This window comes from Anoplopoma fimbria, unplaced genomic scaffold, assembly GCF_027596085.1.
Source record: "Anoplopoma fimbria isolate UVic2021 breed Golden Eagle Sablefish unplaced genomic scaffold, Afim_UVic_2022 Un_contig_9488_pilon_pilon, whole genome shotgun sequence".
Classification (NCBI taxonomy): domain Eukaryota; kingdom Metazoa; phylum Chordata; class Actinopteri; order Perciformes; family Anoplopomatidae; genus Anoplopoma; species Anoplopoma fimbria.
In genome coordinates this window covers 21,288-34,909 of record NW_026554047.1, presented here as the reverse complement: position 1 = coordinate 34,909, position 13,622 = coordinate 21,288, and the positions used below count along the sequence as shown (strand labels likewise).

Here is a 13,622-nt window from a genome sequence, read left to right as displayed (position 1 = left end):
TGTGTGCAGCTCACAGTAATCTCCACTTGGTGGCGGCCCTCTGCCTCCTCTCTCTCCGGTGTCTGTTCCTCAGCTCGGCCTTCGTCTCCTCCAGTCTTGTCCTCTCCATCTGGAAGTAGCTCCAGGGATTCTGCAGTTTAGGGATTCTTTTTGCTGGGAAACCTTCAAAATATTACTCATAAAATGAAATAAAGTCGAAAGGTTGATTGTTTAATATGCATAGAACAGTTTTGAGTAGCAGTAGATTGATATCATTTTCCATCTATCTGGATATGACACCTTCTTTCCCGTCTAGATTCTCTGTGAGTTTGCCAGCCAGCAGAGGATCAGAGAGGATCTCCAAGTGGCCATCGTAGAGAACCAACGGTTCCTGAGTTTGGCCCAGGCCCGCCTGACTTTGCGGCCCCAGAGGCCGGCTAAAGAGCAATGCCACGATCCGGCTCAGTCCCAGCTGCTCGCCGAGGTCCAGCAGCTCAACGCTCACATCAACAAGTAAGACCAGAACACACTCGCCTCTGATGTGACGGGAAAAGGAAGCAAATGTTTTATAAAGGGACACGGTGGAAGTGAAATCAAACATTATGATAATGCAAACGTCAATTTAACATTTAATAATGAGTTTTAGAAAATATGTATACCAGTAATAGCACTATGAAGTTTTTCATGTGTTAATGTAACTTCTGCAGGAGGTTCATATGTGTTCAAATATATGTATTTGAAGCTTTTTATATGAGACTTTATCTGCAACTGATCGTTTTCTGTTTTTTACATAAACTGAGAAAAATGCACAAAAAAGACGTTTCTGACTCAAAGTTTTTTTTTATTGGTTTGGATAGAAGCAATTAGCTTAACAGTTTAGTATTTGTACAGTTTTAGTATTTGTACTTAACAAAAGGAACATTACATTACTTTACATTACATTACTTTACATTACATTACAGTCATTTAGCAGACGCTTTTATCCAAAGCGACTTACAGTCAGTAGTATATTACATATCATTCATCCATTCACACACTGATGACAGGCTACCATGCAAGGTGCCACCATCAGACTCTAACTAACATTCATGCAACATCCAGTCCACACCGATGGCAAGCCTTCAGGAGCAACTTGGGGTTAAGTGTCTTGCCCAAGGACACATCGACTGCCGAGGCCGGGTATCGAACCACCGACCCTCTGATTGGAGAACTACCTTGCTCTCCACTACGCCACAGCCGCACATTACAAAGGTATCATTACAAATTCCAGATATCCAATTTCTAATATTCTGAATTATATTGTTTTCCCTTCTGTATTCATGACTGAAAGACAAAACAAGTTCCTTAAATTCTTTTTTTTAAACGGACAAAAATGGTTTGTAGCAGGTTATTTCTTTTGTCAGGATTAATTGCATCATGTTATAACACAAATTGTGGCTACAAGAGGCCAAAGTGCATCACTACACCATGTTCTAAATAACACTAAAAGCACTCATGTCTTCTTCAGTTTAAATGTACATAACTTGTTAACACACAATATGTACCATTCACCAACTTTTTTTTTCCGACCTGTTTTCACAGATGAAAAAAAGTGAAATTAAGGAATTTATGCTCGGTTAACTCTACACAACATCCACACTTAACAAAACACCACAAGAAAATGTAACTAAACAAAACAAAAAAAAGGTTTTGTGGTGGAGAACTTAGGAAAGAAGCTGCTCTGGACAGCAGCAGTGTGTCTTTGTGATCTGCGCATTCACCTCACCTCACCAATATCACTAATAGTCGAGCCCTTTAGTCCTGGGCGATTGCATTTCACTTGGCAGGGTTTTAATGTTTCCAGTCAGGCTGCTTTTTTTATTTCTCTTCTGTGAAAGGAAGCCAGAACTTGGCACGGGAAATACAAAAATACAGCAGTTTCTGAGCTTTTTTTCATCCAGGTGATGACCATTTTCTATAATTATCAGACTACCAAGTGTGAACTGATACTGGCAGCGTCTTATTCACTCACATTTCCTGTCTTTAGTGGGTTTTGGGCGAGGTGATACACGCACTCCTCACTGCTGCGTCCTTTAGTAGTGAGCTTGTTAACAGTGCTGTACAGGGTATTATTAGGTGGTGTGGAGGTGCTTTCCATTTCCCTGATGCTTGTCGAGTAGTATGGACTTTCAAAATAAGACTCCCTCGCTGGCTGCTCCTCTCCACATTTAATCTCCTCATAAATCACCTCAGGAACAGTTTCATCCAAGTTGGTGGTTTTCTCCATTCTGTTTTTGAAGCAGAATTTCAGGGTAAAGATCAACAAAAGCACCAACGCAACACCCACCACGACACCAACTGGTATCTTCCAAACATCTGAGGGTTGTTGGTTCTCTGCGTCTTCAGCGTTTCCCTTCTGGTCTGGTCCAAGGACAGGACCCAGTCTGCGGTTTCTTGGCCTGTCTGTTACATTTCCAGCATTAGGACCCACCGTGTTGGTATCTGTTATCACGTTCAGATATACTGTTGTTGTATTACACAAATACATCAAACTATCAGAGGACGTAACATTTCTTATTACCAGTGAATTGTCTGCCAGGGAACCGTAGCGCTTGTCAAATCTTTCCTCGACGCCGTTTTTGATTTTGACAAGTGTCACCTTTTTACCATTTATGAAGCGGCTCCATGTTACATTTCCCTTCCCACAAGGACAGGGAAGTGTAGCCACTTTGTTCTGCATCACAGTCACTTCAGGAATCGCTGTAAAGTAGAAAGGACGTAATAAGTAGGCTGATAAATGTTTGCTGAACGTTTCTGTTAATTGTCTTTATGTCACTGTAGGTCGTTGGCTTCTGAAAGACCCCAACAGCCATGACAAAATTATTTTCTCATATGGATTTTCTAAATCTGTCGTTTTCCTAAATAAAACTTTCTTTGTTTCACCTTCATGGTGCCTTGAAGTGGATTCATATTTACTAGGCTAATGAGAAAAGCCCATTTGAACATCCTGATAATGTTGTAAGTAAACCCTAAGACTTTATTGATACCAAAATGTATTTATGCCAAAACCAAAACCTGAGATTCATAAATATCATGTTGATAAAAAGCTGATAAATTAGATTTTCTTACCGTTAGAGCTGTAACAGAAACATCCAGCGAGGAAGAAGTAGAGATAGAGCGACATGTCTGCAGCCTGTGAACCTCGTTAAGTGACACATGATGAATACAGCCTTCTTTTTTATCTAAGAGGAAGTTATGACGGAGGAAGTTGTGGCAGAAATAATTCTTTTTTGTGTGGGAAGTTTTTGGAAAAAATGTAACAATACAATAATAATCACTCCTTTAGCACGACTATGTATATTGTCACTGTTTCTACGCCCCATGATTTAAAAAAAGATATATAATTTAAAATATCTTATTAACCGTATAATACACTTCCAGATGCATTTACTGGTGTGTTTAATCAGTCAGCTCAAAGGAACTCTTTAAATGCAGTCAACTCATTCCTTCTTTGTGTTTATCTCGCTCTTTTTCTCAGGTTGGACATGTTGCACCATTGGTTTTCTGGTCTCATTTTGTCTGAAATTGTGACTTTGTTTCTAGATCTAATGTATGTCTAAACATAAGATCAACTATGACACTATAATTAGGGCTGGAAGAAGTATTCAGTACTAATCGTCCCCCTGCTGTGGCCCTGCTGACACCCACTGCTACTACCATTGTTATTATTAGTCACATTACTATTAATATTCCCTGTACCATTACGCTTATTGGCTTTGCTTCCACCCTGAAGCCCTTTTTGCTTTCTCGCCTAGCAGGTTTCCATGAATCGTTGTGGTCCCTGGACCGCGGTCGTGTCCTGCCGTGACCCAGCTGACACCCACTGCTACTTCCATTATTATTATTATTATTAGTCACATTACCATTACTATTCCCTATATCATTATTTTAATTCTACTATAGTCATTGCTGCTTTTATAAGTAGTCTTCATTTTTTCCTTCGTTACTCTGCTTACTACTCTTATAATATGAATCATTTATGTCATATACATTGAATGTTTTGTAACTCTGTTATGCTGTTCATTCTGTACACATGACATCTATTGCATTCTGTCCATCCTGGGAGAAGGATCCCTCCTCTGTCCCTCTCCCATAGGTTTCTTCCCTGTTAAAGGGTTTTTTAGGGGAGTTTTTCCTGTGCCGATGTGAGGGTTCCGGGACAGAGGATGTTGCATGTGTAGAGATTGTAAAGCCCTCTGAGGCAAATTTTTAATTTGTAGTTTTGGGCTATACAAAATAAACTGAATTGAAATTGAAAAAAAAGTCCCCTTTGGTTTTTTTTATACACCGTGTTGCTCTTACCACTAACAGTTACCAGTGCACACTGCTCTACCTCGCCATAACTCATCCACTGCTGAGCCGGCAGACAGCTTGGTGAGTTTACTTTTATGTTTTGGGCGCTATTGAATGAAGTGTATTATTAGGCAATTTGAGCGCCTTGCTTGTATTACGTCGCTGCTTTTCTTTAGTTTCATCTAACAATACAACAGAGGACGAAGCAGACTCACCTGGTGGAGATCTGCACTTTATTGAGGGCACTTTTCTAGTTGTGTTTGTCTTTAAGTCCACTGATATGACAGCATTATGAAACTGTCCTCTCCAGAAGTTAAATTCAGATTTACACAAACAATCCTCCCACTCCAGTGTCATCTGCCGTGTGGGTGAATGAGTCAGTGTTTGTTTTTAAAATCAGCATTTCATTGGCTGTGGATTTCTAAAAGTGAATTTCCTGTTTCAGGAAGTAATGTTCCCATGACGCCTGTTTTCATTGCTCACATTATTCCAGAGAATAATATTACAACACATTTACTTGGTTTTTAATTAGGCAACAAAACATGGTTGTTTAAATAAAATATATTATTTACAATCTGCAGTATGTTATTTGTTTATTGGGCTCAGCTGCGTCTATGAGTTGTCTGTGTTGGTCGGCTGGCTGATCTTTGACAAATCCCCAAACGACACTTTGGCTGAGCCTCGCTTTGCTGGTTTGGCCTAAGAAAGACAAAAAAAATATGTAAATGATTAAACATAAACATCACATAAACCCAAACAGAATAATACCATTATGTCCTGTGTTAACTGTGTGACTGTCATTGTGTTTTAGAAAAAAATACACCTAATTACAGCATTTAACTACTTATTAATTATTTAAACTTAGTAGAAAAATCTTCGAATTTAAGGACCGCAGACATTGAAAAACACATTTAAAGAATGTTGAAGCCTGATTTACTTTATAAAGACAGTTATGGATATGGATATGCAATAAATACAGTGCTGATTCCTGCATGTGGTAGATGTTACACATTGTACTGAATGTTCTACCTGTAAAGACCAATAATAGCGTTGTTTTGTATTTATATATATGTATATATGTATATATATAAAAATCTCTTCTTCTCCTGAATCTGATGGATAAAACACAGCAGTGAAGGTGTCCGTTTAATGCTTTTGGTTATTAAGTAGAATCAGAAAGAGAAGAACAGAGTATTCAGTATCAGAAGAAACAGAGAAACCCAAACTGTTTCTATATTAAATTAAAGAAACATTTTAACACTGCCCAGATTGTTTGATTCACGACTGAACTCTGTGTTGCATGTTTGCAGTATCTGTTGTTTTCTGCAGAGCACCAGTCTTACCTGAGACTCATGAGGCTTCCAGCCAATCATGTAGAGGATCTCGAAGGTGGCAGGGATGGAGCCGTCCTCGTTACCATACATCTCTGAAACAGACAGACAATAATAATAAAGAACAAAACTTTTGATAGAGCTCATAAGCTAATCTTTGTACCGGTTCGAGGCTAACCAGAAGTTCATCGCTAAGTTAATCGTGACTTGATCATTAAACCTCACAGCTGTTTAAAAGTGACTAAGTACATTTACACGGATACTTTACATGATTATTTCCATTTTATGCTACATTTCAGAGGACAATATTGTACTTTTTACTCCATTTTATTTACTTCGAAAGCTTTAGTTACTTTGCAGATTCAGATTATTCACACAAAATATAATCGACTGATACATTTTGATGTATTATTATAGGCTAAACTACCCAGCAGTATATCAAGTAATTCAAATGAGCTCCACCTTTATTTCATTTTATATAAATTTATATAATTATATAATATATATTATTCTGAAATGGAACATTCTGCATGATGAGTACTTTTACTACGTAAAGGTTCGTGTTTTTTAAAATGCAGGACTTTTACTTGTGACGGTGTATCGTTAGACTGATGTATTATTACTTTTAGTTAAATAAATGACCTGAGTACTTCTACCATCACAGAAAACTGTGCACTGTTCTGAAATCTGCGTGTTAAGGATTACAGCTTGTGTCTAAGAAAGAGGAAGTTGATCCAGCAGCTTGGTCTCTGAGATGATGTGTCAGTGTGTATAATGATGAACAACAGACACTGGATCTGGTTTAATAAAGGAAACTGTGGAAAAAAAATGAGAACCAAGAAAACAGAAGTATCAGAATTACATTCTGAAGTAACAGCTGTTAGCAAATTCCAACTATGGGAACTCAACTCAGATCCCATTAGTTCCTAATAAAGACGTGCATCTTTTAAAAGCATAAATATATAGTTACATTTTTCCTAAAACAGCTGTTCACTGTTGTTTTTAATCAAACAAATAGGAGGAAATGGTGCATTTGTTTGGGGACTATTTTCAGCAGCATGTGTTCATGGTGATGAAGGAACAACAGTGAGGCTCACTGGTGTATTTTTAATGGAGCTCTATGGCTCAGAGGAAGAAGATACATCTGTAGTCCAGCTGTGAATAAATTCATAAATGTGTTCTGTAAAATCTGTAAAACTTGAGACTGATCTAATGTAAGAATCTACTGAACAAAGCTGCTATTTGTCTTTGTGTTTTCATCATTTAACAGGGACGTGTAGCAGCCGCTCCCTCTCTTCTTGAAACACTCACCTTTATAAATCGCTGCTGCTGCTAATATGGCGTCTCTGTGCAGCAGCGATCTCCTGTTCCAGGCACAGTTACTCTCACCCATGCCTACAGAGTATGGAAAGAAAAGTTTACAGAATACAAAAACGCTGTCAGATTTGGTTTGGAGGGCCTGAAAACCATAACTTCATAGTGAATCACCTGATTTAAGTTGAACACATTTTAATATAATGCAATAAATACAACACCAAACATCAAACAATGTCAACAAAAAAACATTGTTAGCTGCTCAAAACTAGGAAGTGTTGTAGAATAGAAGAACTGCACTAGTAAAACCTTCTCTGAAATTCTAAGAACTCTTAAATTACCGAATTTAAGGAAAGTAAAGTATGAAACTTGACATTTAAGGGTTCAGCACATTAACTGCTTTGATATCCAGCTGGATTCAGACTCTGCAGGAGGTTCAGGCCTGACAGTGGACCACTTTGAGACAGTTTGATGTTGTCGATGAATTAAACAAAGTCAAATATTAACACAGAGCAGTTTTGTTTTTTTTACCTTGAAGGTCGGTCATGACTTCCATGATTCCTGGATAGTGAACCTGAACATCGTCAATGTCCTGAAACGGAGTGAAAGAAAGTAAAATAAATAAGATAAAACATGTTAAAATCATAAAGGGCACGTTCTTATATCAATCGTTTTTATATATATATTTTTTTTTTATCTGTTTATTATTTAACATGAAACTATTTACATAATTAACAATAGTTTATTTTGTATTTATCTCTGCAGCATATTTATTTCATTGTATTATTATTACTTTTCCTCAATAATTCAGTAAAAATATAAACTTTACTTCTACATTAAGTTTATCAGAATGATGTCAAACTATTATATATATTCTGTATATACATATTATTATGTACAGTATGTTATCGTATTGTTCATCTTCCTTCTAATTACTTGTTTAATTAGGAGTTAATTCACATGCTGCCAATTAATGAATGTGTCTGTGACAAAGATTTGTTTTAGGAAAAAAATATTTTTAATTTCTAAAACAAAATCAACCAGAAGAATCTTCCAGTGTGTTTAATCACAGTAACAGTGACGTAGTCGTGGAGCTGACTGGGTCTGACGGTGTTTGTGTTTCTCACCACAGTGAGCATGCTGAAGCCGGCTCGGCCCAGCAGGTTACCCAGGTCTGTGACGGCCGTGTAGGGGGAGACGTGGGGGAGAAACCTCCTCCCTCTCCGTCTCAGCCAGCTGGAGGGAGCAACGCAGCTCGTACAGGGTCTCCCCTCCAACCATCGCCCCGATGAACACCCCGTCAGGCTTCAGCACCTGGTGGATCTGAGGAGGAGGTAGGAAGAGGAGGAGGAGGAAGTAGGAAGAGGGGTAGAAAGAGGAAGAGGAAGAGGAGGAGGAGGAGGCTTGTTTAAACCTTTGACTCTTAGATGTCAACAAATGAAAACTGGCTTTATCACATGTTCAGATTTCTGTTCTGGAATCACATAACAAAACCTAACCGTCTTAAGTTAAGTAACAAAGTGAGGAAGTTACATTAGTTCCTTTTTTTTTTTTTTTTTTTTTTATTCAGCTCAGGCGTCTCCGCTTTAACTAAACATTAAAAATAACTTGAGCGGAAATCTGCTGCTCTCACATTCATGAGCTGAAAACAAGAAGAGGAAACCACTAAAGTTACCAACTAAAGAGTGAGAAAGTGTCGCCTAATGACACTTTTACTACTGTTTACTACAGAAAGTGTTTCCTCTTCTGACTCTCACCTGTTTGAGAGCTCCAGGCAGGTCGTTGATCCAGTGCAGACTGAAAGAAGAGAGAACAAAAAGTTTGATTGTTCACACTGTAGACATTTAAAATGCTTAATATATGAGTTTAAGATGCATCAGTGGAAAAAAAATCGACCCTTCTACAGTTTCCTGTAGATTAAAAGAGTAAGGATGTGTTTGTTCTCGAATCTGAACCAGCATAAAGAATAAAGTATAAATCACCTCAAGCTGCTCACCACCAGGTCAAAGGTGTTTTCTTTAAACGGCAGAAACTCCTCGTCAACTAAAACGTGTTGAGTCGGGATCTCACTCTGTCTGGTTTGTTTCTGAAGATCGGAGACATAAAATAAATTACTATCATATATATCATCCATCGTTATTCACTGTGTCATCAGTCCTGAATAAATGTAGTGGTCCATTTTCACCAGGGTTCATTCATCTTTTACCAAAAATCACATAATGATCATATAACTGTTCTACACAAAGAGGCTTTTTCAATAATTTATATATGATAGTTTTTATGATTTGTTTCATCTCTCACCAGAGTTTTCTCTGAGACGTCTGTCAGGAACAAACGCTCCACGATGTCCTGAAACACCAACAGGCAGAAAACACAAAGTCAGTTGTGGCAAAGTGTAAAATTATTTATGTATTTAACTCAATTAATGAGATTATTTTGGACACAGAAAAGCAGTTTTGCAGCTGAAACCAACAGGTGAGTATCCACATGTTCAGACTGTACCTTGCTTAAATGCTCTGCGATGTGACTTTTTCCACCGCCCATGTCCAGAGCCAGAGGAAATGTCCTGAGGAGACGGGAAAGAGGGGACAACGTTTGAGAAGACAGGAAAGAAAGCAAACCACCTGAGTGTGTGTGTGTGTGTGTTCAATAAGAAACCAGCTGACTCGTCATAAACTCACCTCGCAATGTCATAGACCCGATCTGCCACCCGACTGCCAACCTGCAGAAACAAAGATCAAACTAAATGTAAATGATTTTTAGGGTTAAAGTAGAATCTGTCTTCGGTCTGCCAAAGATGCTGCTGTAGTCAGCTTCTACTCTGGAGGGTTCTTAGATCCTTTTTAAATTTTAAAATAAAACAAATAAACCTCAAAATGTTGGTCAAAACTCTGCACAAATGAGACTAATCAATTTGTCAGTGAGATGAAAATTAGTTTGGTTTAACTTAATTTCTTCATTATTTTTAATGACGCATATATCACGGGTAAATGGTCTCATTGTTTCAGCATCTCTCATTTTGTTATATATAATATTTTGTTAAATTGATTTTCAATTAATTAATCTATTTGTTTTAAATCTAAAAATGTCCCTACAAAAGAGTATATGTGAAAAACAAAACTTGATTTGTGAAGATCACAAACAATACCTAATTTATCAAAAACATTGACAAACATCCAATTAATGCAAAGAACATCTTTCAAAACATTTTAACATCCAATTAATGCAAAAAGATGTAATTAAAAAATGTAATTAAAAAAAATTCAAGTTCACAAATCCATAATTTCTTTTTGCATATTATCTTATTTCTGTATTTCTTTTAACTTTTCTCTAATATTTTTTCTCGTAAGAAAAAAAAGGTTCTCTAATATTTGTCCTCGTAAAAAATAGGTTCTAGCCAAAATCAATTATTTATATAAGAACCTTAAAATAATTAAAAATACTTTAAATACTTACAAAGATAGCAGCTAATTTCCATGAAAATGTTTTTACCCGTTTTTATTATAAATAGTTGCCCCTTCATTTTCTGTCATCGACTAATTGTATAAACTTTTGGGTAGTTTAATTCATGAGAAAACATTTTATTTTATAACTTTTTATAATATATATATATATATATATATATACATTTTTTAAATGAGAAGCTGTCAAGTATGTATTACTGAATAACTAAATAGAAGAAGACTAGAAAGTTGCATGAAGAGAAAGTGAAGTACAAATACCTAAACTGTGTATTTGAGTACATTAAACTACTTGAGTGACAGTTTTCTATCATATCTCTGAGTACCTCGTCCCTCAGGTAATTAAACTAGCTGTATTAGCTATAGATATTTTATTGCACTTAATTAGACATATGTCATTTTGGGGTTTAGAGTTCAGCATATCATCTTATTTCTGGATATCAAAAATGTGTAAGTTTAAAAAGAGTATTTTTTTAAATAAGCATAAAAACTAAAAGAAAAAATGAAATATATATAAAAAAAATAAAATGAAATAAAAAAAATGAAATGTTTTTCCCAAGAATTATAAATTTAGCAATAAAAAACAGTAAAAAAAATCCACAATAACTGAAAATTGATATGTAATTTTTTTTTAATTTATTATATGTAAATTTATTATATGTAATTTTTTTAATTTATTATATGTAAATATTATATGTAATTTATAACAAAACCTAATGTTCTAAGAACCTTAAAAAATTAAATTAAATTATGTTCTAAACCTTACATTTGTAAATAAATGTAATTTCTTTATTTATTATATGAAATATTATATGTATCTGTCAAAATAAGCAATAAAAATATTAGGTATTATAAATAAGAATAAAAATGAAGAAAAGTGAAGTACAAATACAAAACTGTGTATTTGAGTACAAAACTACTTGAGTGACAGTTTTCCACAATAACTGAAAATATATATAATTTTTATTTATTTATTATATGTAAATATTATATGTAAAATTTTTATTTATTATATGTAAATATTATATGTAATTTTTTTAATTTATTATATGTAATTTATAACAAAACCTAATGTTCTATAACCTTATTTTATGTTCTAAACCTTAAATTTGTACCCATGGAAGAAGAAGACTAGAAAGTTGCATGAAGAGAAAGTGAAGTACAAATACCTAAACTGTGTATTTGAGTACATTAAACTACATTAAACTTCTATCAGAGTACCTCGTCCCTCAGGTAGTCGAACTGGCCTCCGTCCTGCAGAGAAGCCGCCCAGTTCTTCTGCCTCTTCTTCATGTCCCTGTTGAACACATTCATGGTTCCTCCTCCGCCGGACGCAGACAGCCCTCTGCCGGGCTGAGAGCTCTGCAGGGCCCGCAGTCTGCAGCAGGAGGCCGCTGGACGGGAGCCGGCCGCCCGCAGGACTCTGTGACACACACCGCTGCTCATTGTTGCTGCTTTAAAATGCAAAACAGCTGATAATTAATACATATATCTGTGCAGCATTGCACAACAGATGAGATGACTTCCTCCTGTCCTCCACACGGTGACCTCCTGGAGGAGCAGGAGGAAAACGTGGAACTGGATTCTACTGGGCTCGTTGGAAACAATGGAACTGGATCACGGACTGGACGTATACTGAAAATGTAGTTAAGCATAAACCACAGTTATTTACAAATACTACTAGTACTAATACAAGTAGGGCTGATATTCAGTTTATAATTAAATGAAATAAAGAATAGCTGAAAGTATTTTTAACATTGGAACCAGAAAAAGTGTTTATGTTTAACAAACGAGCAATTAATGGTTGATGGTCATATTCTGTCATTAAACTAGTCTATTAATTGTTTCATCACAAAATAAGAAGTAAGAAAAAAACCCATCATTATATATTTTATATTATTATTATATATGTTATAGCTACCATAATAACAAAATGTAGTTAAGAATAAACCAAAATATTCAGTTATTTAAATGAAATAAAGAATAGCAAATACTACTAGTACTAATACAAGTATTGCTGCAATTGCTGATAGTTTCCCAAATGATGCCTTCACATGTCTTTTGAAATCAGTGTTATGAAATGAAATATTCAGTTTATGATTAAATTAAGTAGTGAAAAGCTGAAAGTATTAACATTGAAAAAAGGTTTTTAGTGTTTTTGTTTAACAAACGAGCAATTAATGGTTGATGAGTCATATTCTGTCATTAAACTAATCTATTAATTGTTTCATCATAAAATAAGAAGTTAGAATTGTTTTTGTTATAGCTACCATAATAACAAAATAACTATGGATGGGTGCCATTTCAAACATATCAGACTAAGTTAAATAGAAAATTATATTTAACTTGAAAATGTGGTTTAATTTATTAGATTATAGACTTGTGACTTTACTGTTTAGACTGAATACAGTAGATAGTTAGAGCACCTGTCACTCAAAATGCAAAAGGATGTCTCTCAAACATCGACAATGACAAATTGATCAATCAATAAAAAAAAGTCAGAGAAAATCTGTTACCCTTAATTAAAGAAAGATGTAAATATTTGTAAAATAAAACCTGAATATTGTTTTCACAAATGTCCTCTTCATGCCTGTTCTTTGTGCCTTTCATTCTGTACATTTTTTTTTTGCCAAAAAATGTATTATATAAGTTTGTTACAGCAGATATCTTTGAGATCTGTAATTTAAGAATTAAACGACTTAACCTGTCTTTTTTTAATTTATTTGACCTAAATACTCAATATTATCAGATATACATAAGATAAGATAAGATAAGATAAGATAAGATAAGATAAGATAAGATAATCCTTTATTAGTCCCGCAGCGGGGAAATTTGCAGGCTTACAGCAGCATAGAGTAAAGTGCACACAAGAGACATAGTAGAAGAAGACAAGATAAAAAATAAAAAATGAAAATAAAAAAAAAACAAGTATTATAAATAAGCAATAAAAAAAACAGTAGAAAAAACAACAATAACTGAAATATTATATTTACAGACAGAAAAAAACTATTTTAACTACAGTCAAACATATCAGACTAAGTTAAATAGAAAATTATATTTAACTTGAAAATGTGGTTTAATTTACATGTTGTTAAATGCATCCATAAAATCTTTTAGAACACGGTGATAATGTTAAAATAATTAAATACGTGTAAAAAAAAAAAAAGTTTATGATTGATAACAGGCAGAGGAAAAGTGTAATTTG

At 35.1% G+C, this 13,622-nt stretch overlaps 2 protein-coding genes across 3 annotated transcripts; both read right to left on the bottom strand.

Moving 5' to 3' along the window:
- Positions 1–1,353: 1,353 nt before the first annotated feature.
- Positions 1,354–3,160, bottom strand: LOC129117002 (uncharacterized). 2 transcript variants are annotated; one of them, XM_054627606.1, is made up of 3 exons: positions 3,088–3,160; positions 2,540–2,718; positions 1,354–2,421 (listed from the first exon to the last, which is right to left on the bottom strand). In XM_054627606.1, exons 1-3 carry the CDS (start codon positions 3,140–3,142, stop codon positions 2,278–2,280), a joined length of 378 nt encoding a protein of 125 aa, XP_054483581.1. In that variant the 5' UTR covers positions 3,143–3,160; the 3' UTR covers positions 1,354–2,277. The 2 variants fall into 2 exon arrangements, with proteins under 2 accessions (XP_054483581.1, XP_054483580.1); XM_054627605.1 differs by having other exon boundaries at positions 1,354–2,718.
- A 1,653-nt stretch (positions 3,161–4,813) lies between these two features.
- On the bottom strand, positions 4,814–11,983 carry LOC129117001 (arginine-hydroxylase NDUFAF5, mitochondrial-like). Its single transcript, XM_054627603.1, is given in 12 exon segments — positions 4,814–5,010; positions 5,655–5,737; positions 6,954–7,037; positions 7,488–7,548; positions 8,084–8,171; positions 8,173–8,279; positions 8,714–8,753; positions 8,939–9,042; positions 9,258–9,305; positions 9,459–9,522; positions 9,638–9,678; positions 11,639–11,983. Coding segments are annotated over 12 exon segments (1,032 nt in total). The 5' UTR covers positions 11,864–11,983; the 3' UTR covers positions 4,814–4,923.
- Positions 11,984–13,622: the final 1,639 nt, after the last annotated feature.

Excerpts from the sequence above, each read along its gene's own strand:
- LOC129117002 (XM_054627605.1), bottom strand. The coding sequence starts at position 3,142 with ATGTCGCTCTATCTCTACTTCTTCCTCGCTGGATGTTTCTGTTACAGC. Across the intron at positions 2,719-3,087 it reads TTTCTGTTACAGCTCTAACG|CGATTCCTGAAGTGACTGTG; the intron begins GTAAGAAAATCT and ends TCTACTTTACAG.